Source organism: Pempheris klunzingeri, chromosome 12 (genome assembly GCF_042242105.1).
Source record: "Pempheris klunzingeri isolate RE-2024b chromosome 12, fPemKlu1.hap1, whole genome shotgun sequence".
NCBI classification, from domain to species: domain Eukaryota; kingdom Metazoa; phylum Chordata; class Actinopteri; order Acropomatiformes; family Pempheridae; genus Pempheris; species Pempheris klunzingeri.
In genome coordinates, this window is record NC_092023.1 from 9,463,761 (window position 1) to 9,489,997 (window position 26,237).

At 42.5% G+C, this 26,237-nt stretch overlaps 1 protein-coding gene across 1 annotated transcript; it reads right to left on the reverse strand.

Annotated features, from left to right (window-relative positions):
• Positions 1 to 1,244: 1,244 nt before the first annotated feature.
• Positions 1,245 to 24,590, reverse strand: LOC139210774 (serine protease HTRA1A-like). Its single transcript, XM_070840924.1, has 9 exons — positions 24,006 to 24,590; positions 17,804 to 17,903; positions 16,894 to 17,098; positions 4,768 to 4,962; positions 4,651 to 4,683; positions 4,414 to 4,528; positions 3,770 to 3,827; positions 3,492 to 3,587; positions 1,245 to 1,883 (listed from the first exon to the last, which is right to left on the reverse strand). The coding sequence occupies exons 1-9, from the start codon at positions 24,466 to 24,468 to the stop codon at positions 1,715 to 1,717; spliced, it is 1,434 nt and encodes a 477-aa protein (XP_070697025.1). The 5' UTR covers positions 24,469 to 24,590; the 3' UTR covers positions 1,245 to 1,714.
• Between the last annotated feature and the right edge of the window lie 1,647 nt (positions 24,591 to 26,237).

A 26,237-nucleotide genomic window follows, 5' to 3' on the forward strand; every position in this document is an offset into this window, starting at 1 on the left:
GTATGTGCATGTATTTGTCGCTCCACAATTAGGCTCAGACGCGGTGAGGCAATATGGACATGTCCTGGATGACTGATGGTTTGGAGCTCAGGTCTTGGCAGTCTGGCAGTAATTACCTCATCAAAAGGCAAACTTTACAGTCCTACAGTCCTATACTACATACTCTGTAATCTCTCTGAATGTTTCGCAGTCGTGGAATAAATGAGTCAGAATTCTGCACCACTGCCAAGTGAAGTAAAAACATAAAATTTCAACTTTGTGTGCCACTCCTGCCTGGAATATTTGGACCTGGAGTCAGATGGGTTAATTAAGATGAGAGACTGCAGCACTGATACAGAACCATGAGATGGCAGCAACACTTCCTGTCACACTTCTGTCTCACGGTTTTGTTTTTTCTTCTTTTTTTTAAATTGCAGCTTTGACCTGAATGTATACATCTATCATTTGGATGCGCAGTATATGGTAATATTTCGCCAACACATGTCAAAATATTTTTTTTATGTCCAGTAGATCCTTAAAATAATGTGTAATAATGATAAATGCCTGTGGGCTGCTTGGCAGCACGGGAAAGCATTTTTCTGTAATGTAGCCTCTGTGTGGTGTATGGGAATGGAAAAAAGGGGCGTAAAGGATAAACATCCACAGGCATGGTCTGAAATTCAAATGTAAAAACCGGTTAGCTTTACTATTGTATGACAAACTATGTTCCTTTTCTACAGCAGATTTCACATTTAGTAAAAGAGCTTTCAGTCAGAGATCTTCTTGTAAATCTTGTAAAACTGTTTGTAATCATCTTCATCCAAAATGTGTGTGGTAAACAAAAATCTTTACCAAAGCATTAAGTGTATTCATGTGAGTTTCACATCTGCGGCCGCTGCATCGTGGGTCGGATCTCTGGTTGGCTCGCACTCCTGTCTCTGAGGTCAGCCTGCAGAGCCCCTGGCCCAACAATCACACCAGACCTCTATCAAGCCCATATGAAGGCAATAAAATCAAATTTAAACCAGATCCCTATCGGTTTATGTCCCCTTTGTGTGAGTGCATGTGGACGAGCATTGGTTAAGCAAACTCTGCACACACACAAAGAAAATATTGTAATGTCAGCCTGGGTGTAGCCTCTCTAATGTGTATGTAATGTGTGTGTTTATGTGAGTATGAAACTGAGTGACAGAGAAAGATAATGAAAAAGCCAACGCAACGAGTGTCAAAACAAAAGTAGGTAAACTCTTTATTTTCTTCTCAGTATACATCACATAATCAACACAAACACTCTACAGTACTTTAAAAAAGGAATTTAGAAAACAACAATTGTACACATCTGATTTGCCCAGCGAGTCTCTAAATTGTTTAGAATTGCAGTGGAAGGCCTGACTGAGCAAAAGTCCATATTAAAAAAGACACAATACAAGAGAAAGCAGATAGAAACAATATGCCGATAACCAACTTCTTATGTTTGTGACCAAACAGTAGCATCGATTAAAGCATTAAAGACTAAAAGTGAAAGTACACATGGAAAACAAAGTACAGCACTGCTGTTAGAGCATCTGTACAGTCGTTCCTTTCAAGGCAAAGCCAGAATTATTCCTGGAGGTGGGGCGCCACTGGCCTTTGGCCTCAGGGGGAGGGTGTGTCAGTAGAAGGCCCCCTCCAATATGAAGTCCACTGGTGATGAGTATAACCTAGCTCCAGCACATGCGGTGTGACTTGTGGAGGGTCAAGGGTCGATCTCCATGGGAACAACCGTGAGGATAGCGTCCTCATTTCCACGGCGCACAACTACTCTCAAGGTGTCGGCCTTCTTGATGGCGCCGCTGACGTCAGTGGCTGATGAGATTCTCTGGCCGTTGATCGAGATGATGACGTCGTGCTCTTTGAGTCCACCGCTGGAGGAGAGAAGGAAAAGAGATGACTGATCGAGGGCTTCGTAAATGGTAAGCTCATGTTATGGCATTTTTGTTTTCCAGTATGGGACTGGAATGTAACACTGGCCAGTGGTGAGGGCATCCTGTTGAGTTTGAGGTTCATGATGCTGGGATCATGTGATTCACCACTAAAAATAGTCCCCATCAAATGCAGCATTTACTCCTCACTGTGTAATGTTACGCTAAATGCTAAAAACTACAGTGCCCAGCTGTTTTAGGACATTACTTAGCTTATTATTTATTGTTTAGGATCCATTTTTAAAGATTTGCATTTTCAGAGGGAACTAACTGAGAGACAGGCTGTATACTATATAACATCACCAGCCTTATCCTTTAATGATAAAAACTGTTGGTTTTATGACATTTTTCCCCCTCACTTTACATTATGTGTAGTGTACAGATGTATTGGCTCATCACTCATACAATAAAACAAGTGAAAATCAAGTCAGTCTTGAGTTTTTCTAAGTCTTTAAACAAACATATTCAACTTGTCAAGTTTATTTATAGGTCTGTGAGCACAATCTCAATCAAGGTAACATGTGCTGTAAAAATTTTAATGTTGGAACGATCATAATGGGATGGGTTAGGGACGTTCGAGCTCAAAGGAAATAAAAGCTTGCTGGCGAAACATACACCCATAATAAAAAAAGAAAGTAGTAAACCTGAAATCACACACAGACTGAGGCAGTAACCAGCAGTGATATCAAAAGCTAACTCTGAGCACAGCTGCTTAATGACAGCCACATGTAAACACAGACCACCACACCTTCACTCTTCTCCATTAAAGCAACGGCAGCTTGCTATTACACGCAGCTGCTCTGACACCTCCAACAGAGCAAATGGAAGGTTCTCGACAGCAGGATCAAGATTTCAAAAGGTTACAACCAACACAAAACAGAGTGACATCAAAAGCATAAGAGTGTAGCCTTGAAAATAACACAGAAAATAAAAGGAACCACAGAGATGTTATTATGCAAAAAAAAAAAGAGTGATTTCAGCAATGAGTAAACTCTGACGAGGCCTTGTACGGGACACCACACTGGAGTGGGCCGTGTGAGCAGGAGCAGGAAAACCACAGTGCAGCTAGTAACTTCCCTGCATGAGGTTTGAAGGAAATAGCTGACCTCAGCGTCTCCCGAGCCCCACTCTGCTGGAGCTGTGGTGGTGGCTGATTGGAGTGGGCTGTGATTGTGGGAGGAGGGGGATATTTTAGAGGGCCAGGCATGCCAGGCACGCTGAAGTGAGCCATGAATTTACGTTCTACCAAGGCAGTTGTGTAGGAGGCTTTATGGGTGTAGCAGTTTGAGTGTCTACGTGCACACTTGACAGCTAGAGGAGAGAAATAAAGGAAGGAAATGAAATATGCCGTCTATTTGCATTGCGAGATGGGAGCAGGAGCTGCGTGGAGAGTTCATTTGCGGGAATCAAAGGCACATGTTTAGCGCTGAGTGCCATAGACGATATGCTACAGCCGAGAAAGGTTCCGAGACATTTGCATTTGCACTTCACTGAAAACCATGATGTTGCAACTAAGTTAGTTTGAAATGAGGGGCAAAATATCATCCTCACATTGCAGCTGGTGTCTTTGCGATGACCTCCATAACGTAAGCTCCAGAGGTGATGTCAGGGAAGTCACGGTGTCGAGTCTTCAGCTCTTTGGCCAGCCTAGAGGTAGAAAAGGGAGCAGAGAATTTAGTTGTCAATCACCATATTTACCTAGCACAAAACACAAAATGCAAATGTTTCAATTCTGTTGTTTAAGTATAATGAAGGGAATCCTTTAAAACACTTCTTGAGGTGTACTAATGCTATCCCATCAGCAATGAATATAAAAGTGTGCAACTTACGCTGGAGTGAGAGTCATCATCCTCACACCAATGTACTTCTTCTTAGCAGCCGTGGTCCCTGGAGATGGACAACACAGTACAAATACAATCATTCATCTTCTCGACAGTCTGGGTTCTTAGTTTTATGAGGGTGTTTGTTAAAAGTCCTCCAAGGAGGTTTTTTTTGACTGATAGAGATATTTCTTCTATTGGATCACAGATTGTCTCACGAGTCTTGCTGGCCAGTGTGCACATATGCCCGTCAACATACTCCATCTTCTGTGTATCATCATAAATTTGATTAAATGCTGTGCAAGGTAAAGGCTGAAAAGCAGTACAAATAAAAGAACCAACTGACATATACTGGGATATCCTTCTGTGTAGTTTATTTGCAATGTCATAATCGTGTTAGGTAATGCTGGTAAAGGATATATAAAGCTTGAAACGTAGTCAGTATATCTCAGGAGAGCGCACAGAGATGAGAAATATAAATAACAGCCACAGAAATGGTGTGCTGAATTATATGTTCCTTTGTTGTATGTGCACAAGGGATCTCGGTCCAACTCTAGCAGCCAGCGTTCAAAATTTGCCTCCTCCAGTTTGTCTTGATGATTCAAGAGAAGCAATAAAATGAAAAAATAAGCTGTGTCAGTGAGAGCTCATACCTCTGGACTGCCTGTCGTAGGACTCTGCCAGGAACTGTCGGATTTTGTCTGAGGGTATGGCAAAGGATATGCCAGCCGTCACTTTCAGTGTGTTAATCCCAATCACCTCGCCATCCTGAAACAGCAAACCAAAAGTTAGTGTCTGGTAACAAACAACTGCAAATTACTATGGACTTTAACATGTCATGGGGATGCAGAAGTGCTCTCTGTCTGCTACTTAAATAAGAAATGGCTCACCAGATTTATCAGAGGCCCCCCAGAGTTGCCGTACTGTGAACCAAAAAGATACATCACTCATTATTTGGGAGAAAAGCAAAGTGTTTGCTTAATGATAACATATCATTATTCATTTACATTGATGATAGCGTCAGTCTGAATGTAGTCCATGTCAGAGTTTCGAAGGCCCAGCTCTCTGCCCCCTCGCTGAGTGGTGCTGACGATTCCTGTAGTAACCGTATTCTGGAGGGAAAATGGGCTGCCGATGGCAACCACAAACTCCCCTGGTCTCAAGTCTGATGAACGGCCCAGCAACAGTACAGGAAGCTTAGTCTGCCAGCGAGAAACAGAGAGAGACAAGCATGTTGATACTACTGGAGGTAGTAAATTACTGAGAAAAAAACATGACGCATGAGGCTTTTGCAATATAAAACTAATGAAAAGGAAATAAAACTGGCATATATTGGTTGGCTTTCAAAGGCTTTCTCTGAGTCCTTGATCAATACTGGGAGGCTGTTTCAGAGAAATGGGGTGCGCACGCACACACACGCACACACACACATACACACACACACACATATATACAGAATCACATATACAGAATCAGATGGGGAACAAGTTGACTGTATTTGGCTGTATTCTGCATATAAAAAAAAGGGTTCTGTGACATTGTTCATCTTTTTCACAGGAAATTCATAGAGTATTAATTTGGTGACAACAGACAATGTATTTTCAACTTTTCTGCCGAGTACAAAATCACAAACTTGCCTTAACTGCAATTACTCATCTGAGCTGTAAGGACTTCTCATAATCATGTGTTTTATGAGTGGATAGTAGGAAAATAATCACAGCAAAACCACAAGTCTTCTAAACATAACCCACTCACTGCCGCATGGCAATGCTCCCACACAAAAACAATTATTCCCTCGTCACCGCAGGAAGAAGTGACATTTATGCCAAACAACTCAATGCAAGATGCTAATAATCAAAAAGATCAGAAGCTTATTTGTTGGACTGAAAGTGAAGCCCAGCTTACAAATTATTCCTAATGGCGAGTGTGTGCCAACTGACCACAGATGCTGGAAAACTGACTGATATACGGTAAATAATGACTGCCTTAAACTCTGGTTAGCCCTGTTACACTGGGCAGTGGAAACCAGGCTGCTGAAAGCTTGCCTCAGCAGACAGACACAGAAAGGATATATTTATCCATCCGCACTGACAGTTTCCTTCTCTGAATGAAATCATCTTTGCTGGGCTGCCCACAGCCAAAGCCCACGCACCGCCACATCACGTTGAGTCTGTGCAGAAACAGTACCCAACGCCCTAACAGAGAGAGAGCACTACCTTAAGGGAAAAAAAAGGACCTGCTGTCCTGAGTGCTCCTCCTGTGTATCCGTTTTGTTTACCCGGGGTTATAAATAGGGGCCAGAGGAGGCTGCAAGGTAACTGAGACAGCAACACAAGCTGGTACACTGAGACAAAGGGATCTATGAGAAATATGCGTACACAGTCGACCACTCAAACCCAGCAGGCAAATCACAAATCATATCATTCTTAGGCGGAAAGCATGACACCCCGCTGCCAGTGCATGCATGCATTTTGCTCTGTGTTTACGAATGTCTGCCTATAGAGACAAAATAACAACAGACACCTGATTCGTAAACTAGTTTTGTAAATTGGAAAATTGAATTGTGGGAAAACATTTAAGTCAAACTTTTGAGTCAGTCGTCAGGCGTGTTTGCTGTAAGCGATCTTGAACTTTGCGGTGAAGTTATTATTAGAAGATGACAAAGATAGTGATAGCCAGCAACTGAGGAACAGAACCTTTCAACCCTACTTTCCACCTTACTGCACATACCCACACGCACACGGACACACATATACAAACACATTGACAAATAACACAAATGTCCAGAGACACGGGCCTTTTTGAACATTGCGGGGATGTTTAAATTGAATATGGTGGGCACACGCATATTCAGACACGCACACACAGGCTTCAGAGGTGTTTCCATAAACCAGGAAACATGCATTTGGCATGTGCAAACACACACAAACAGACACCTGAAACAGTAGTAGCAGTCTGTATAATCACCCCCGCGCCCCTTCTCCCTTCACACTCCATATGAGATAAGAGTATAACCAGATGGAGAGAGGAAGCAAGAGAAACCCACACAGCTGAGAGAGAGAGAGAGGACGTCAGGTGGATGTGAGTCACTGCCAAGACATTCAGGACTCTGCCACTGCCAGTCACCGTGATTATGATAACAGTTAGTGATACTGGTGGTGTCATGGCGACTGTTGCTATCAGGTGAAAACCTTGTACCTCCAAAATGTCAACTATGTGTAACAGCCTTGTCTTCCACTTCTTGCTTAAATGCAAGAAGTGCAGAGTTAGTCGCTACCCATCACGGGCTCACACACCCACACAAAATCACAATGCATTCAGAAAAATCGGGTACAAAGAGCGCAAAAAGCATCAGTCTGCTGACAGCCAAACAGCGCCTGGGTGAGAAGGCAGAACAAACACTGAACATGCAGGCCGCCCGACTTTTTGAAAGACGCGTAGCTTACATATCACCCACTGATCGTGACTAGTCAGCAACCTGGAATGACTTGTGGAAAATCATCCTGCCATGTGAGTCTGCCTCTCCTGACCACCCAAGTGACTCACCCTGCTATTTCAGATGAAGGTTACGATCCACTGGCGCTTGACCCAAAGATGGTATAGACGCACTTAAAGGAATAAGGAAGCAAGGTGAAAGAGGGGAACAACACCACAAACCACAGGAAGACAGTCTGAGAATGTGGGACGAATGAGTCAAACCCAGTAGTGTGTGATATTACGTCGATTCATGGAGCACGCGTTGGCTGAAGCCAGTTCATGACCAAAAACTATTTTTGTTAAAGACCCAAAAGAGCATCAGTTTGAGGATAAATAAACCATAAATTGTTCTACAAGGATAGGCTCCACTTTCTGAAAATGAAAGCTTCTCATTTTGTTCGGTAAGACGAGGCCGCCTCATTCCCTCATGTTATACTTCAGTATGATGCCACAGATTTCTCCCTGCGAAGTGCCCCAGGGGTGTTCTTGGGTGTTTTTGGGTGTTTTAGATAAGAAAGAGAAGTGGGGCATCAGATTAAAGGAGGGAGGACTAAACAGCTTTGTTTGCTTTGACCGAGGAGGTATTTGCAGGAGGCACGTGATGTGAAAAATTCCTGACTTTTTTTCACATTATTTTATCACTCAGCTGAGTTTTGATCCAGCCTCCTGCACACAGAGAGATTTTGTCACAGTTAGGTCATAGAGGACACCATAGCGGATAAGCTGGCAGATAAGCAAATATAACACTTTGAAAATAGCAGCACAGTTGCTATGGAGATGTGTCATTGTTTTAATGTTACAGCTTTGGTCGTTTGGAGGCTCATTTAAAAGCCATTACACTAACTACCATTTTATGACCAGAGGGCCAAGTGCAAACTTTAACTCCCAGTCAAGCTGGGATGGACTTAATAGTTTCTGAGACACATGTGTACCTATATACACACTAACAGACATGCATTCGAACACACAGAGAGCAGGAGGAGGTTGCCTGGGCACGAACCTTCACAGACTCTGTAAGTCTGTAAATTAAAACCCACCCACCTGGCACTGCTCAGATATACAGCCAGACCACTTCCAAATACACACATTCAGACACAGAAGCTGTTTTGGTTGGGTCAGTGCATGACCCCAACTGTATATAAGCTCAACTGCAGTCAGTTAACCTCTCCTGTTTCTCTCATACAGGTGACTTCAAAGTCAGGGACATACTTTCGTAAGTTCTACCTTGCAAAATCCGTAAGTACAATATATGTATAGGGATTTCCCGCTGACGCCTGAACTTGTGCCCTCAGGGTTTTGCAAATGTAGATAAAAAGGGGCAGGATTCAGCATGTTCATACATAACATCAAGTCAGAGGATCAGACGATCAGGCTGAGGGGTTGGAGAGAGAGGGCACCCACTGTGTGTGTGTGTGTGTGTGTGTGTGTGTGTGTGTCTGCCAGTCTGGGTGCTTGTATAGTGTGTAAGTGACTCATTTGTGTGTGCCCTAATGCCTGTTTGAGCATGTTTGCTAGACTGAAAACAAAATAGATATGTAGGATAATGTTGTAACTATGACAGACACACAAAGATAAACACAATCAACACATCCGCACACAGTTGTTTTTGCTCCACAGAACAATTCTTCACACTGTTGGTAGCATCATCATGTTCAAATCACACAGTCTAAACCATATCCTTGCTGACACCACTACGGAAACCACTATGGTTTCCATATGTTGTTGGGAAGGTTTTTAGTCTGTGTAAGAGCAAACATATGTCCGTGAGTTCCGTGTCTATGCTCCACTCTGTGTAGTTTTGCATGAGAGCTCACAGGACTTGAGGGCGTCTCGGCTTTGGCTGGACACCACAAAACTTTGAACTGCTCCAGTCACAATGATTGGAGGAGATGAGATCTTATGTGTTCATTTGCTAGAGGAAGACTGCTCATAGTATTTAGAAGTATATGAACTAAACCCTTCTTTTACCTCAAGTATGAGGTCATACTACTGAATCGTTTCACCGTGCTCTGTGATAGCTGGAAACCTTTACAGGATCTACCCCACATCTTGCCCAGTGCATGCTGGGACACGGACTTGAGTGGAATAGAAAATGTATGAATATTTCACTGCTGACACTATGCATGCAGAGATGATAGTGGTAAAAGTGAAACCTATGGAGGTAATACTAATTCCTATAGGTTTTATATGTCTAGGGTGGTTATATTGTAGTCTAGACTACTCTTTATATGGCTGGAAGAGCACAATGGAATCTCCTGAAGAAACTCAGAGGGTCCCTGGATCCCAGTTTAAGAACAGGTTATAGCCCTTCCTGTATGTGTTGCACTTTCCTGAAGCCTACACCCAAATTGTGGTGTGTGACAGTTGTAATAAATAAGTTGGTAGATAATAAATGCACAACTGGCTAAATAGTAAATGCCAGTGAACATTTCCAAAATGACAAAAAAAAACACATTCTCTCGCTTACCTTTAGTGGTATTAAGCTAAGCAGAAAGTTTGGGTTCAATTTGTTAAGGTTTAGAAATATTTGTCTCTGATAACACAAACACAAACATTGTTAGGTTTACTATGGATAATCAGGAGACACAATAACACACTGTCAACAGTTTTCATAGAGATTATTTTTTCAGGATCAAGTAATTCTACTGAAAATTATTCTAATTAAGATGTGTGAATTATGCAGAATAAACTGGGCCACAAACAAAACTCCATTCACCATTCGAATGTGAATGGAGTTGGAGAAGATCACAAAACCTGGGCCAATAGAGCAAAATCTATCTGTATGGCCATAAGCCACTAAAGGGAAGTTTGAAAATGTTGCAGAATTGCATAGTCAAAGATGCATTGTAGCCAATAAAACAGATAGTCAGTGGATGTCTCAAAAACACTGCCGATGATCAAACAACAGACTCCAGAAATGGTTAACTTGTCTATCATGCCTCATACGCATCTGAAGTGACGTCACTGACCGTTAAACCAAAACAGTTTTGGGCAAGGCTACGGCCTGTCCAGCGGGCTTGGAAAACAATGACACAGCCAAAAAGTAGGCCAAGACAAAGTGCATCAAGACCCAACAGGGCAAAAGTGTGTGTGTGTGTGTGTGTGTGTGTGTGTGTATTTGTCTTGGCTCTTTCCCCACCCAACTGGATCCTTTAGCATGGGAACCATTTTGGTTAGAGGGACAAGAGATGAAGGAGAGAGGTTGGGTCAGGAAGAGAGGAGGATGTGATTCATTTCCCCTCTGCCTGTCTCTGAAGGATGACATGCAGTGTCTTTCCACTGGCAATGGAGTGTGTCCTCCACGTCCCTGCAGTGAGCCATCTCAAACCTGTCCATGTGCACACACACACATAAATACCAATTTGAATAATTGATTGGAAATTTGTTTTTGTCTGTCAGTATAGTTCATCTAGGGAAATGGAGACATCTCTCACTTCCTGGGGAAACATTTACCGAATGTTTCTGATAAACAGACAGATAAGTGCAGGAACACATGGCTACATGGAGGCACATCCCTCCCTTCTCTTTCTTTTCTGCACATAAACACAGAGACACACACACACACACACACACACACACACACACACACACACACACACACACACACACACACACATTCCAATAATAGCCCAGTCCAAACCAGCACCAGGCAAATTTCCCAGAGAAAATGGTTTGAGACTCTTAATACTAGGTGATGCGACATATAAACAGTGCAATTGTTTTAAAGAACCATATGGGAAACCAGAGGCCAGTTTTCTCTGCCTCCCTGAAACACTTGTAAAGCTGATTTTAGCAGTGGCAGATTAACGACTCAACATTTGCAATAATTCTTGAAACAATGAGTCCCTGATATCAGACAGAAGTAGAAAAAAGTAAATTCTCATTTTTAGTTGAAATGAAAACTAATAATAGTAAATAATTATTTTTTCAAGTCTTTGAAGCAAATTTGCCACAATGGCCAAAATGTGTAATTACAACAATGACATCTGCAACGTGATGCCCTTTGTCCCAAAAAATACTTTTTTCTCCATAGACTTTGATCCATTTGGTCCAATAGTATGTGGAAAGTCTATAGGAGCTGCATGATGAAATAATTTTATCCAACTGTCCTCACACATACATACATGTGAAAGACTGAGGCTATTCGACATGTCCCAGGGAAAAAGTCAGCATGGAAACAAAAGAGCAGCTTGTTCTGGCATTGAGGCATGAAGTTAACTCTGTTACTGGCAAAGTATTATAAGTATTATGTACATTATAAATGAGCAACGCACTGTTATATTGTTCTAACATAACTCTGTATTGTTACTAGAGAAAAACATACTTGGACGAGAAACACAGAGGAAGAATAGAATTTTGCAGCTTACAGCTGAGAGGATAGATATATATTAATATATACCTTAAACTCCTATGCTGATATGTTTTTGGCTGCAGTGTGAACAAAGCCAAGGATCCATGTGTTCACTGCATTCTGCATGTGCAGCATAAGGCCCTCAAACCCAAGGTTAATGACTGCACAGGGTATGTAGTAAAATGATCTGGAATGATGTGGAGAATTCCCAACACAGTACATTTGAGTATTTTGAAGCCATTCCAAGACATTATGGTTGCTTCCAAGTCTGTGGGGGTCAGAATAAGTCAATATGATTAAATAAATATCCTTCCAAGCTTTCAAGTCAGAGTAAGTCTTTCCAGGTATATCTGAATGCTTCCAATTTATTGTGACCTTGTCCAAGTTCTGAGTGAGAGAATGAGGTTAATGAGAAGACTTTCAAAACCTGACTTATGATGAGTTCGATCTTTATTGTGCTGTTGCCACATCACACAGTGCACTCATTAGCCTATTAGCTCACACAGGACTCCAGACACACGGATCCATTTTCCAGGCCTTGACCACATCGCTCCCTCTTTCTCTGTCCCTCTTGCATTCTCTTTTCCCCCCATACTCTCTACACAGGAACAAGTGAGCACAGCACTTTTTCCCCCTTCCCTTCCCCTCTGAAGTTCCAGCTGCTGCAGACAGACTAATGTATTCCCCAGAGCAGAGGGGTAGACCACAGCCCCAGGAACAGACTGGGCCTTGCTACCAATAAACTCCAATTTCACATAGAAAATGGGAGACAAAGAGGAGAGAGGCAAGCCATTTCACTCAGGGAAAACTTAACTTTAAACTTTCTCACCCATAAACTGGTACAATTGTTTAATGATTATCTGCGACTGCCTCCGGAGCGCTGACGCTGACAGCAATCAGCTTTTATTTAATAGTGAGAATACTATGAAGAGTAAAGACAGCAATGAATGAGCGAATGAACAATTGAATCTGCTACATATATTTAGATAACCCAATTCCATATGGGACATGGACATCAAGACTTCAGTGAAAGGGTGGCTATGGCTAAGAGGTAGAGTAGGTCATCCATCAATCGGAAGATCGGTGATTCGATCCTCGGCTCATACAGTCTGCATATCAAAGTGTGCTTGGGCAAGACACTGAACCCCTATTTGCTCAAAGCATGGCGTATGTATGTGAAAAAATGGTCTCCTCCTACTTAGAGTCAGCATGGGGGAATGTAGAGTAAAAGCACTCTCAGTGTCTGAAATGACTGGAAAGGCACTTTACAGGTACTGTACATTTACTATCACAAACTTTTCTCTGATGTAAAAAGCACCTTTCTCATTTTTTCACTCTGTTGCATTCAGTTACTGTAGGTTTAGCAGTTATTGGTGGTGTAGAATCGAGACTTGACACAGGGACTTAAGTCAGATTTAAGCCACAAAAATAAAGACCTGAGTTTTGACTTGGACTTACTTGGCTTATTGAGGACCCAGCTTATGTAATTACTGTACATATAATACATAGGCATTAAAAGGAAATGTCACCAAATGTCCTGTTTTGTCAGACCACCAATCCAGATTCCAAAAATACTCAAAGTACTAAAGTATTAAAATGAGGAAAAACAGCAAATTTAGCTTCTGAGAATCTTAGAGAAGAGAGCCTCTGGATTTCTTACTTTAAAAAATGGACTGATCAGTTCTCAGAATGGTTTACAATGAATTCTCTGTCAAACAAATATTCACGTAATGGACTAATCATTGCAGCTCTAAGCTCAGCTATGTACAGCTTCAAAGTCCAATTTACTAGCATATTCTTTAGGTTTTCACCAGATCACACAGTCTTCACTAGCAGATGCTCAGTTGTCATTAACTATAGATATAACTGTAGATATTCTTTTCACCTTCTAATAATTTTGAGCACTGTTAGGACTTCTCGTTCAATGGCTTAAGCTCAAGATCGAGTAAGTAAGTTGCTTGCTGGGTCCAGACCTTCCAATCCGCCCATTCCACGGATTTCACTGCCTCTGAAGTTGGAAATGTGTACGAGTGTAAAGAGCTGATAGTACTGTCTGCTTTCAGTCTAAGTAAATGGACCTTAAGTGATGGTTGCTTTGTCATCTGCTGTGTCTGAGGTCAAGAATGCGTCAAGAAGATTTCATTTGAAACTTGTTATGACAGCACTCCATTAATTATACCTTCAGTGAACTGCCCTTGAATAAAGGAAGAATATTTCAGGGCTGAAACGTATACTTATGACTCCTTAGGTACTGAAATGAAATGCCACGTAGCTATAGGTTTAGATAACTGTATTTTCCCTTTTGAATGTAATCCAAAATGACAACTTTGCTTGTCCTCCTCTCCTCTCATTACAATTTACGCATCCTCTAATTTCCCCCTGTATTAACTCTCACTAGTTCCAAACATCACTCACACACACACAACCACACACACAAACTCATGTTTGCATCATTTCAGAGGACATTACACTGACTTACATTCATTTCCTGGAGACTTACCCTAACCCTAACCATAACCACAACTTGCCTAAACCCAACTCTAATCCTAAACTTAAGCTAACCCCAACCATAAACCAAGGCTTCACCCTAAAATGTGATGATTTACGTTATGAGGACTTGGACATTGTGGGGACTCGACGTCCTTTAGAGGACAAAGTGAAAGTCCCCACAATGTGACTAAGTAAACAGATTTATGTCCTCACAACATCTGTAATACACACACACACACACACACACACACACACACCACACAAGTAGGTTTCGCTACATCTTTGTGGGGACTTCCCATAGACAAAATGTATACTGTAACTAAACAACACTAACCTATCCCTGACCTCACCTTAACCATCACCAAACTAATATTTTGATACTTTTAGTTTTGTCAATAACAACAACATAGTTCAGAAAAACGTTCTCCCAGTGGGATCCATCCAATTGGCACCAGAAAACACTGTTCATCACCCCATTCTGTGGGTGTTCTTCTAGTTCTCTGGCCCCATTAAGTGTGTAACACAAGGGCACTCACACACACACACACACACACACACACACACACACACACACACACACACACACACACATCAACTTTCCCTCATTAGCAGAAATACCAGTTCCATCTAAATCATGTGGCCTTTCCAAAATGACCACAAGGTCATCTGGGGGCGACTCATGGCCTGGATGACCTGCTCTGATTTCACACAATGACATACACTCATGTATACTCATGATGTTAAATATGTTTTCTATCAGTCTGACACCCTGGATACATCTGGCTGTCATTTGATTACAATTAGCCTGCTTTATTACAATCACCTGTTGTTTTGCAAGCAGCTAAGTCATGCAGAGGAATGCTACAATACCATTTATACAATAAGACAGATTTCTGCAGTGATGAAGCAAACACCACTGTTGACCAGGACAATAAAATAGTTTTCATGGTCCTACAACAGTCATTCTTGAATCGGCAACAAGGAACTGTACACGGCTGTGCAAAGCTGTGCAAACTGAGTATGTTATGCCAACAAACACGGGAAAGCCCCCCGAATGAACATCAGCCTGTCATCAAGAGACGGAAAAGCTTTTATTATAGGATGAACAAAAACAAAGCGTCTGCCACTGCTCTTTTCCACACTCTTCGCTCACATTGTCGAACGAACAAAACCTGAATGTTTCAACCTCCTTTCAGAATTGGAGGTCTTTGTAATACACCTTGTGTTGCTGTCATGAACATCTATTCAGCTGTGTCACCCAGCCATGAGAGTGAGCTCCATAATGCACTCTGCTCTGCTGTGACTCCCAGTCAATAGGCCCTGGACGTCTGCCACACATTCCTTCACATGACTGCTGGCTGTGATTAACATGTAATGTGGATCCCTCTAGTCCGGTAGACAGAGAAATAAACACAGACAGACAGGGGTGCGGAGAGAACAAGAGAGAAAATATAGCAAGCATATGTCCTGTGCAGCAAAGTGTAGACAGATATTTACCACTTTTCCTTCAAATATCAACACTGACTTTGAACGTGACATAAGCAATTGTCTCTGCAAGAGAAGTATTGTGAAATATGTCACTTGTTTTTGCAGTCTGATGGTGTCTGAACACCAACAGGACCTGGACTGACTGCCAGCCAGCTGTCTTTTAAAGATCCATTTGGCTGCACCTGCATTCTCACTTTATTTCACTTGCACTCTGAATAATCTCCTAGATTTAGAACACTTTCATGCCAGATTTCAGTCCCCCAGCTATCAAATTTCAGTTTAATTGGAGAATTAGAGGACAGTGAGTTAATGTCTTGATCTTGTTGCACTGGCTAGGAGTGCAGGGAACATTATTAAGAGTACCTTTGCAAGTTTTCCCAATTCAATTAACTCATAAATTTGCTCATAAAACCACACATTAAAGCTTTATGAAACCAATATTGGTCCACATCTATTGCTCTCATCCTGGAGGCCGGGCAGTTCAGTCAATAAAGCACATTTGGAGGGTTGTTAGCTTTTGGAACTTGACAATGTTATTTCTTCAATACTGATATGTGAGAAATTATTGCTGCTTTTTCATGAAAAACTAACTAATGGTATAATTCTGTGTTAACCTATAATGGTGGTTGTGACTAGACACATGTAAATGTCAATCTTTGATAAGAAGAAATGGAAGCCAACAGAGGGAGAAATGGGGAAAAAAGAAAACATTTAGTGGGAAAGAGGAGAAAATGACCTCTGACCTTTAATAAAACAATCACATGTCCACAGGATGAAGTATATTGTTTTTAAAGGAATAGTTTGACATTTTGGGAAATATCCTTATGTGACAAGAGTTGGGTGAAAGCATTGATGCCATTCTCATGTCTGAATGTTAACTATGGCGCTAGAGCCAGGAGGCAATAAGCTTAGCTTAGCAGCGGGCTCTGCCTCGTTTGTCCAAAATGACAAGTTGTGTTTTTAAGAGGAGTTACATGCTCCAACTATTTCTTGGCAACCAATGGCCGAGTGGCAGTGACTTCCTGGACTCCCTGCTGGCAAGTCTGTACGCTAAGCTAAACTAAACATTTAGCAAACAGACATGCGAATGTTTTTGATCTATTCGTCTCACTCTCAGTAAGACAGAGAAGAATCATTTCTCAAAAAAATGAAATGTCAAACTATTACTTTAAATGCCAAACTACTACTTTATTAAGTGAAACATGTTGTTTATTGAGCACTTTGTTTCATCAACATTTGACTTTCTAGATGTCAGGAGACGTCTAACTCCTACTGTATTAGTTTTATCACTTCGCTGTCCCCTTGACCGTCTACCACTTGTACTGACCGGTGCATCGATCTTGATGAGGGCAATGTCCGATTTCTCATCCACGTCTTTGATTTTGGCATCATAGGAACCGCCGCTCTTTAGCTCCACTTTCACCCGGTGTTTATTGGCCACAACGTGGGCATTGGTCACAATCTGGCCGTCCTCTGACACAACAAAGCCAGAACCGCTGGCTACTGCCACCTCCCTCTTGGAATAGGTCATCCTGCGGGGAGGGGGAGGAATGGACAGTGGAAGGGAGGAGGAGAGATTTAGAGTATTGCTATTCACTTCAATCTTTAAAGGTGTGTTCCTCTATAAAAACAAGCTGAGAAGACATGATGCAACAGCAATGTAAGACTTGACAGTCGAATGCAAACAAAGTTTAAAAGCTGTGATAGTCAGCATGGGTTTTTTAGAACAGGAGGTTAATAACAGCAGGCAGGTAAATATTCAATGGTGAGCCAGAGAGATTAGGTATACATCAAAACAGCAAGAAGGGGAAACAAACAGACACTGCAGCATTGATATACAGCACAGCCTCTTTGAGATGCTGCTTTTAAGTCAATGTGAGGCAGCAAGAGTGAAAAGAGAAGACAGGTGAGGGAGGGAAAGATGGAAGGGGGTGAGACAGAGACGTGGATATCAGAGAGCTGCAGGCATTCAAAGAACCACTTTACAAGTCGCCGGGAGACGACACAGACGAAGAATTGAGGCGTCGAAGGGGGATGAGAAGCAGAGATAAAAGAGCATAAAAGCTGGTGAGACGTTGCAAAGAGAAGACGCTGAAAGACTGAAGTGGAGAGTAATGTGCTGTACCAACTGGTGTGGTCTGGTTAAGTACACAGGTGGGCTGTAAATTCGAGTGTGTCTCTTACACACACATACACACACACACACACGCGCGCATGCACAGGTGTGCGGCTCTTACTTGCGGTAAAGTTCAATATGAACCACAGACGGAGCAATTCTCTCCACCACGTCAGCGATGAAGTTGTATTTGTGTCTTGGGCTGTCGGGGTTGTCCTGAGCTGGAAATACAACACACACACACACACACACACACACACACACACACGCACACACACACAAACAGGATTTTAGATGAGTAAAAACAAGCAAAAGATGCACAGAAAAACTGTCTGACGCAAGAACTGTGCGAGAATAGAAAACCGACACATAAAACTTGCCTTTGTCATAACACAGCGAGGAAAAGAAAAGATGACAGTTCATCTGCGGCTGAGACTGTCTGGGTCAGGTCTGACACACACACACACACACACACAGACTAATTTACAAACATTTAGTTGTGGTCATAAATCTGACAAATAAATACTTATTCTTCACCTTTACCCTCTTCTTACTCCACTGTATACACTGTAAATTCTTAACCATCGACCAGCCTTTTGTCAAGACCAAACTGGTCCTCAAAACCATAATACCACCCTCTCACATACACACTGTCTGACACTGTATGTATGAGGACTGCCAGATTCACTGAATCATCCATCCCGCCATCTATGCAGTGCTGGGCAAGTCAGGAAATGTTGACTGATTTACCTGGTAATTAAGTCCTACCCAGAAGACATTTTAACCAAAACTATGAATCAAAACTCCCCAGACCTTTCCCTCTGAGCTTTTCATCCTTCCATACGTAAACCCTTATTTTGCCACGTACGTTGAGCTACTTTGTCTCACACAGACAATTTTCAGTCATTACATTCTCCTTAAGGACAGAAAGTCAAAGGCGCCCGTAAGCCCTCGGATATCACCGATTGCAGTGAAGGGTTTAGGAAAGAAAAAGAGTCTTTCCGCTTTAAGTGCAGTTAAACTAACACAAGCAATGGAATGAGCTCCATCATGCCGTACTGTACGCCATTAAATTATACAGTGTGAAAACATTTGTAAACCTGCTGGGGGAAAATTGTCTGGATCCCTATGTGTCCATCCATCCATCCATCTATCTGAAGAGAAGTTGGTCTTTAACAAATGGAGCCAGTTTTCTCCAGACCTCCACATCCATTTTCCTTGTTGACCTTTAACGCCACAAATCAAACATTAAATCTGATAAATGTCATACACGTTTCTCACCACAGCCAGACAGAGAGGTAATGGAAAGGTTGAAGTCATTCTCCCCGTGCTAGCTTCACACTCGGGGGGGGTTAGTGGTCTGCTCTGATTGGACTCGGCCCAGTGTCCAGAACCTGTGTTGTTCCTGGAGCGTCCATACTGGCTCTCCATCTCTTCCACTTCACGATGTTATGATGCGTGCTTCCTCCTCACACACATGCAGACATTTACATCCAGGGATGCATTGCAATGCTATGTGATGATAGTAGGCTTATAGGCCCAGCGGTGACGATTTGTTACAAATGGGAAATAGTGAATCAGACGTGCACAGCTCAGTTACATTAGAGAGCCCAGCCAAGCTATTGTTGCCTGATTTATATACTGTGACAGATTATTTCACTGCTGAACTGAGCTTAGAGAGGATTTACTGTTGCAGAATTAAGTTGACATGCGAGCCAAACTGAAAAGGAGCTGTCTCCTTAAATGCCAAAAAATGACTAATTCATCCTTATCTTTGAAGTCCTGAATGTCACTGAAGTGTGGAGAGAAAGTCGGGACGTAAAGCTTTCTGATTAGTGTTTAATCCGCATATTGCTGCTTTTGTAACTTCTCAGCCTCAATTGAATTGTCGCCAGGGGCAACTCCTTGAGGCACCATCATAGACTTCTCACTGGTTTTAGCAGATGACATCACATCATCCCAATCCTGGCTTCTCTCCATTGGCTCCTTAGTCCATTTTGAATTGATTTTAAGGTTTTACTGATCACTTTTAAAGGGTCTGGCCCCCGAGTTATATAGCAGAAATGTTAATTCCATATGAGCCGGTTTGCAGCCTCAGATCCTCAGGTGGCACCCCTCTAAGTCAAGGTTAAATCTAAGGGTGAATTAGTGGCTTCTTTTAAATCACCTCTTAAAACCATTTTTACAGACTTGTTTTTATGTGATGTTGTCTAATTATTAGATTGTATTCTTTTTCTTTTTTAATTTTTTTGTTTCTTATTGTTTTTATTGTCTTTTAGTTCTTTTATTGTCTGCCAGCGTCTTTTGTCCTCTTGCTTTGACTTGTCTTTAATGATGTGTTGCTTTTGTTTGGCCAATCAGAGTCAGAACACCAACAGAGAAAATGGTAAACGGTTGCATTTATATGGCACTTTTATTCAAAAGGCTTCACAGCTTCTCTCTCATTCACCCGCACACACACACACACACACACACGTTTATATGCCTCATGGGAAAATGACCCCTAATAAAAGATCCCCATAAAGTTAAGCATCATTTAATTATAAGCAGATGTCAAAAAAATATTTGCAGTGTCAAAGCATTCAATGCGGAGAAACATTTTGAAAAAGGAAGGTCATGCTCTTTTGATCGCCATCTTAGCCTCTCACTCACACACACACACACACACACAAAGCCCCCCTATCTTCATCACCCCACATACTCATTTCCCGCTCCCCTATCTAAACATTGACCTTCACCACAAGGGTCTCCGTTCAAGATCTCAGCTTTTCTCTCTCAATTTTCCCATACATCGTACCCGCTGTTTTACTGGCGCTTGCAGGCTGAAGCAGATTTTTCTTATCCCCTAGACTAGACAAACTAGATGTGAATACAGTAAGGTTGGCTCCTCTGCTTCAGCCACTGACGCTCTCACTCACACACACTGGTTCTCAAGCTGAGGCCTGCCACAGCCAGGTTTATTTTCAAGGGTCATTGTCATTTTAATGTGGGTAAAATGTGTTTCCTTTGTCTCTTCTTTGGTCTTAACTGGCTTTACAGTGGAAACGAAGCTTTGAGGATCACGTAGCTGAATGTGTGTGCTATTATGAAACCGTTTCCAGTAATACATTGATTTTGGCTCAATACACATATTTAATGACTCAACAGATGTGAATGTTAGGGCGCTAAAGTGTAAGATCATGACTCATTCGCTTTTGATGGGGCTCTGCTTTTCATCAGCCGAGAAGATATACAGTCGAGCTTTGCCTCTGTTTATGATATTACAGCGATACATTGTGTGATACTGTGTGAGTAACTCCAACTAACCTGAGTTTTCCATTTCAAATCATGTTTTAATTTGTCCCAATTTAAATCGATTCAACTCAAAGAACTTTATTTTTCCATCGAGGACACTGAAGGACAGCAGCACACAGTCCAACCAGACACACACGCACACACACATCTAAGCACACACACAGCTTTAGCAGCATATAACAGCAAAGTCCAAACTATTTTGTTGTTAGAAAACAAACTATAAGTGCCCAGACTGCATTCCAAGCCTTGAAGTTTAGAGGACGATATTCATTCGATAACTTAATAATTGTTTATATTTCAGTATAAAGATTCTGAAGCTTGAGGATTTTGGTGCCATTCCACAACACTCAATGCAACATTTAATAAGATTTATGGCTATGCTGGCAGAAACGAGCCCGGAGAGCAGACAAGAGGTATGGTAAGGTATTCCATAATTAGATTAGATACACAAGAGCTTGAGAAAGAAGAAATAAAGAAATAACGAGCCAGAGAATAGCAGGCATCGTGAACAGGAAGCAAAACAGATGAGGAAAACAGACAGACAGACACGGGAGAAACGGGAGAAGAGACGGACTGACTAAACAGCGTGAAGAAGCAAAAAGACACATGCGCAGAGATGATCTTTTAATATTATGAGTGGCTGAGACAAGTCGGGGAAGAATGTGCGCATTCAGCACGTGTCACTGGTCGGAGTCACTGGGTGCATTCTGCAACATCAGCTAGCAACGCCATGAAGATCAGTGCAACCACTCAGCAGCAACAAATTGCATTAGGTTTTCAGTTGGGTCAAACACTACACAGAATGTTGAGACTGAAAACATCATCTAGATGCACCTTTATTTACCCTGATCTGCCTCTTGACAAATCATATTAGTTTTTGCCAGCATCCCCAATATACAGTTTTATGTCAAAAATTAGTAATTTGGAACGTCCTGGCATCCAGCTGATGCATGCCCTGTGCAAGTCACCCCTCTCCATCCATGGACCTTTTTCCTGTCAGTCTCTCCATCATCACTACCAGTAAAGGCATGCCCATGCCAAAAACACAGTGTTTAAAAAAAAAAAAGTAGGTCATTTTAAACAAATACGACCCCGAGGTCACAGCAATATTTGACCTAATTTTCGCTGCCAAAACGAACAACTTGCATAATCAACATCTTTACCGTTGAGACACGAAATGACATCATGCAAAGCGTACGTGCATATGTTTTCTTAACATGGGGCCAAGTTGTGGGGCAGTAGGCGAAGGCGCTCAGAGGAGGAGGGGGGGGTTGAGTTTCTTTTCAGCTTCAACTCCTGCAGTTGTACGTCCACAGCCTTGGTCACATCTTAAGCTGGAGTTAATCTAACAAATGGACGGACGCCACCACAGACAGCACCATTCACCGACGGCTTGGACGGAGGCACATGTGATTTAACTAATGAAATGCGACCCGTTTTATTGCAGCTGTGGAAATTTTCACTCTGTGCCTTGGAAAATCAATAGCACTCGCCACAGTCTTGCTGTGTTTCAGACATGGTTAGCTGCCTGCCTGGGAATGACTTAACCATTTTAGTTGCTTACATGACTGACAAACAAATGTGGCGATACAGTCTGCCCTACCACCGCGCCCCCCTACAAGGTTTTTGATGTACATGTGAATCTTTCCCAAAAATATGGGTTGCTAATTTTGCGTTTTCCTCTGTGTCTCCTGCCTGTTTAAAACTGTCTTCAACAGACGAGGAATTATGGCTTTGAATCAGTGCCAGGCATTCCTTCATGTGACTGTTAAGTGTGATTTATGAGTGACAACAGAAACACTGAGAGGGAGAGAGAGAGAGACGCCGAGGGAGAAAGGGGAAGAGAGAGGAAAGGGAGTTGAGAGGGAGGGATGCAGTGAGTTTCCAAGCTTTGAGGCAAGTTATAGGTCTTTGTGGCAACAGGTGTTGAAGTTCTCCATTCAGGAGTTTTCACTTGCACACGTGGTGCACACTTCAGATGGACATATGTTAAGCGCATGAACCAACAACTGGAGAATGATAAAATGCTTTAACCACCTGTAGCCTCACATGTGCAAGTGCTTGAATCCCACAATTTTTCATCCCTGGATAGTTTGCATGCTGTTTCAAGACATGTCACACACTCCTTGCACTAACGATGACAAAAGACTCACTGATTCATTTGTCCAGAACGTGCACTCTCGTTTGGGCTGCGCTGTTTCATAGAAAAGCAGAGGTGAAGAGCGATGTCTGTTTATTATTGAGCTCCACTGATTGGGGTGAACTGAATGAAACTCTGTGCAGCAGGATGGATCCACACTGTGGCACTCACATATACTATATATATAAGTATTATACGTGTACTGTTAAATAACAGTCTATATCATACTCGTCATATTATCATACTTAACAAGCTTTGAAAATTCCTTTGTGTTCAGCTAATGCAGACGGCCCTGTGTACTGCATTGTATAAAACAATCCAGCGGATTAAAGCCATGTGACTGCTGGTGATGTGCCAGAGAAAGTCCAAAGGCTCGCATCAAGCTTTACATCAGGGGAGAGCTCATGACTTCATTCGACCGGACAAAAGTAAAAACAGCTCTGAGATCAGTCTAATTGTGATGCAGGGACTAGAAGGAAACACAATTGAATGGTGGCTCTTGTTATCCTAGACACATGGGGATTGTGTGCCACTGAATGCAGCTTTAAGCTATAACATCTGTGTGAGGTTCAAACCGCAGACGTACAGGGAGGATTTAAGGGCTCATGTTCAAGAGGAGGAAAAGTGAAGGTGAAATGATACACAACAAAGATTTCTGTTTTAAAAGGACAGTTGCAGCCCAGGGGATGTTGAAGTGAAATCTTTGTTTCACAAGTATGAAAAGTATTGTAGATAGTAGAAAACACTGCAGCAGAAAGTATTGTAGCTCCAGAATAAACACTGTTCATAACAAGACAATCAGGATCATCAAACTTTCTACCAAATCTCATCAGCATCTCGGTTAGTTTTGGGGATCTAGCTGACCCTGGGGTCCTGGTTAAAACGTTACCTTTCCCGCAGGCTCCCCGCTGAATGAAAAGAACAGGTGGCTGCTGCAGCTTCTGCGCCCGGCGGCTCACCCTCTTCAGCTCGCAGATATTCCGGTAGGACACCCCGTCGCTTCCACACACCGGATCGGTGGCTTTGCACACGCAAGTCCCGGTCTTGCTTCTCCTCCTCACCGTGACAGTGTATGCCACCCCGCCAGAGACAGAGCACTCCAGCCCCTCTCCGCACATCGGGTCCCCGAGCTTCCCGGTGCCGCCGCAGGCTTCGCCCTCGCCGGACGCGCACACCGGGCAGCAGTGGCAAGCGTCGAGGGTCTGTCCCGCCTGGCAGTCCGCTGGCAGCCGGGGACACATCGACTTGTCACAGCGAGCAGGACATCCGATAACAAACCGGCTGGAGACTTGCGCATCTGCCGGCACGGACGCAAAGGCTACGATTACGCACGACAAGAGCGACCAAAACATGATTCAAACTACACAAAAAACGTCTGTAAAAAGTTAAATAGAAAGTTTAAAAGGGCTCCAAAAGTGCGCTCTCTGCTTGCAGTGTTATGGGATGAGAGAGCTCAGTAGTGCTGAAGGGGGGAGGTCACTTCAGCTAGAGAGGCATTTAACAGAAACTCCAGTGCGCAGCCAATTACGCGACTTAAAGTTTTTTTTTTATTTTGCTGGCACCGCATCCTTGGAGCGATTCACTCTCTGGATAATCACAACAAGCCTGGTGATTGGTGCGTTTATGTGACGCAGGCCACTGAACGGAAGAGCTGCGTTATGGATGTTAATCTAAAAGCTGAATTTAAGATAAGCAACAGAGGAAAGAGCAGAAAAAATGGGAAAATGGGGATTGACACAAAATCTACTGTGACACAAAATTTAACATTTTCAACAACCATTGCAAAAGTAACCAAGGTGTGTGAAAACTCTCCTTTCTGGTGCTTCCCTCCAAAGGGTTGGAGAAGTTCAAGGTCACTAACAGCACCCCTGGGGCTTGTAGACACTCAGTAGAAAAGCTCAAAGACATGTCAGCCGTGCCGGTGTTTGCTGATGTTGGCATGGACCCTGAATGATTTACAAACAAATAAAAATAGAAAATTAATACCTGGCAGTGGAAGGAGCCGTGCAGCCCCAGATGTTTTATATGCTGCACAGCCCTCCACACATCCTGCAGGCCTACTTCCTGCCTGTTGTTTTTAACTACTCCCTTTATAAATTAGTCACTCCTGGCAGCCACTAGGCCTTATGGCTATTTAGGAAAATCAGTGGTGGAAAAAATCTGGGTGGATTTGTGTAGTTAATGCAGCGCTTTCACATAGCGCTTATAAACAGCCAAATTTGTTTTAATTGGACAATTACAGCATTGAGAGCATCATTTATCCATTTATAATGATCTTTTCCCGTCTCTATGGGTTATAATCATGCAGCTAGCGGGGAAATAAACAACATCTAATGGGGACATCCAAACAACAAGGATCATCGCCTCAAAAGTTAAAGTGTAAATCATTCAAAGAGTAATCTAAACATTTCTTTCGGTAACCATTTGTGCCACAGACTTAGTGGAAAACATTCTCTCTCTGGAAATACCATAAAATAAAGTGATAGTTGAAATGACACATATTTCCAGTATTAAGGGACCAACTTTTAGTCTTGGCGAATAGAAAATGTCTATTAGGTTTAGATGTCTGTGGTGAGCTGTAAAACAATCCTATAAACACTGAAGCAATGAATCAGTAACATAAAACACCCCAATACAATATGATATATTATTAGCGTTCACAGCTCCTGGTTTAAATGGCGTGGCTGGACGCTGGGGAACCCTTCTCAGAGCTGCTGCTTGGGAAAGGAGGAACTTGAGGGACGACCCCCCCTGTGGTGTGCCGGAGGTCGGGGTAACACAAGCCTCTGTATCCAAAAGGCAATTAGAGGGGCACAAAGGGAAGGAGGGCGGTCACATGCTCCCAAAGACTGGACTGCCCTGTACACCACGGGAAACAATAAGAGTGAGTGATGTAGAATTCAAGGTAGGTTAATCATTTTGAGTTAAATTAGAGAGTAAGTTTGTTTCTGGGTTTAGAAACCTGAGCTCCATGTCATTTGACTGACATCACACTGCTGACTGATCTAAAAATGATTGAAAACTCACACAGCAGTAGTAAGACCAGACCATCCAGCCTCACCAGACACATTATGCGGCAAAACCCATGGAGCACGAGGACGTAGGCGAGAAATGGTGGGAA

Coding starts and splice junctions, on each gene's coding strand:
- LOC139210774 (XM_070840924.1), bottom strand. CDS start 24,468: ATGTTTTGGTCGCTCTTGTCGTGCGTAATCGTAGCCTTTGCGTCCGTG. Junction 4,684..4,767: donor AGACTGACGCTATCATCAAT/GTAAATGAATAA, acceptor TTTGGTTCACAG/TACGGCAACTCTGGGGGGCC. Junction 3,828..4,413: donor CTACGACAGGCAGTCCAGAG/GTATGAGCTCTC, acceptor GTCCATCTCCAG/GGACCACGGCTGCTAAGAAG.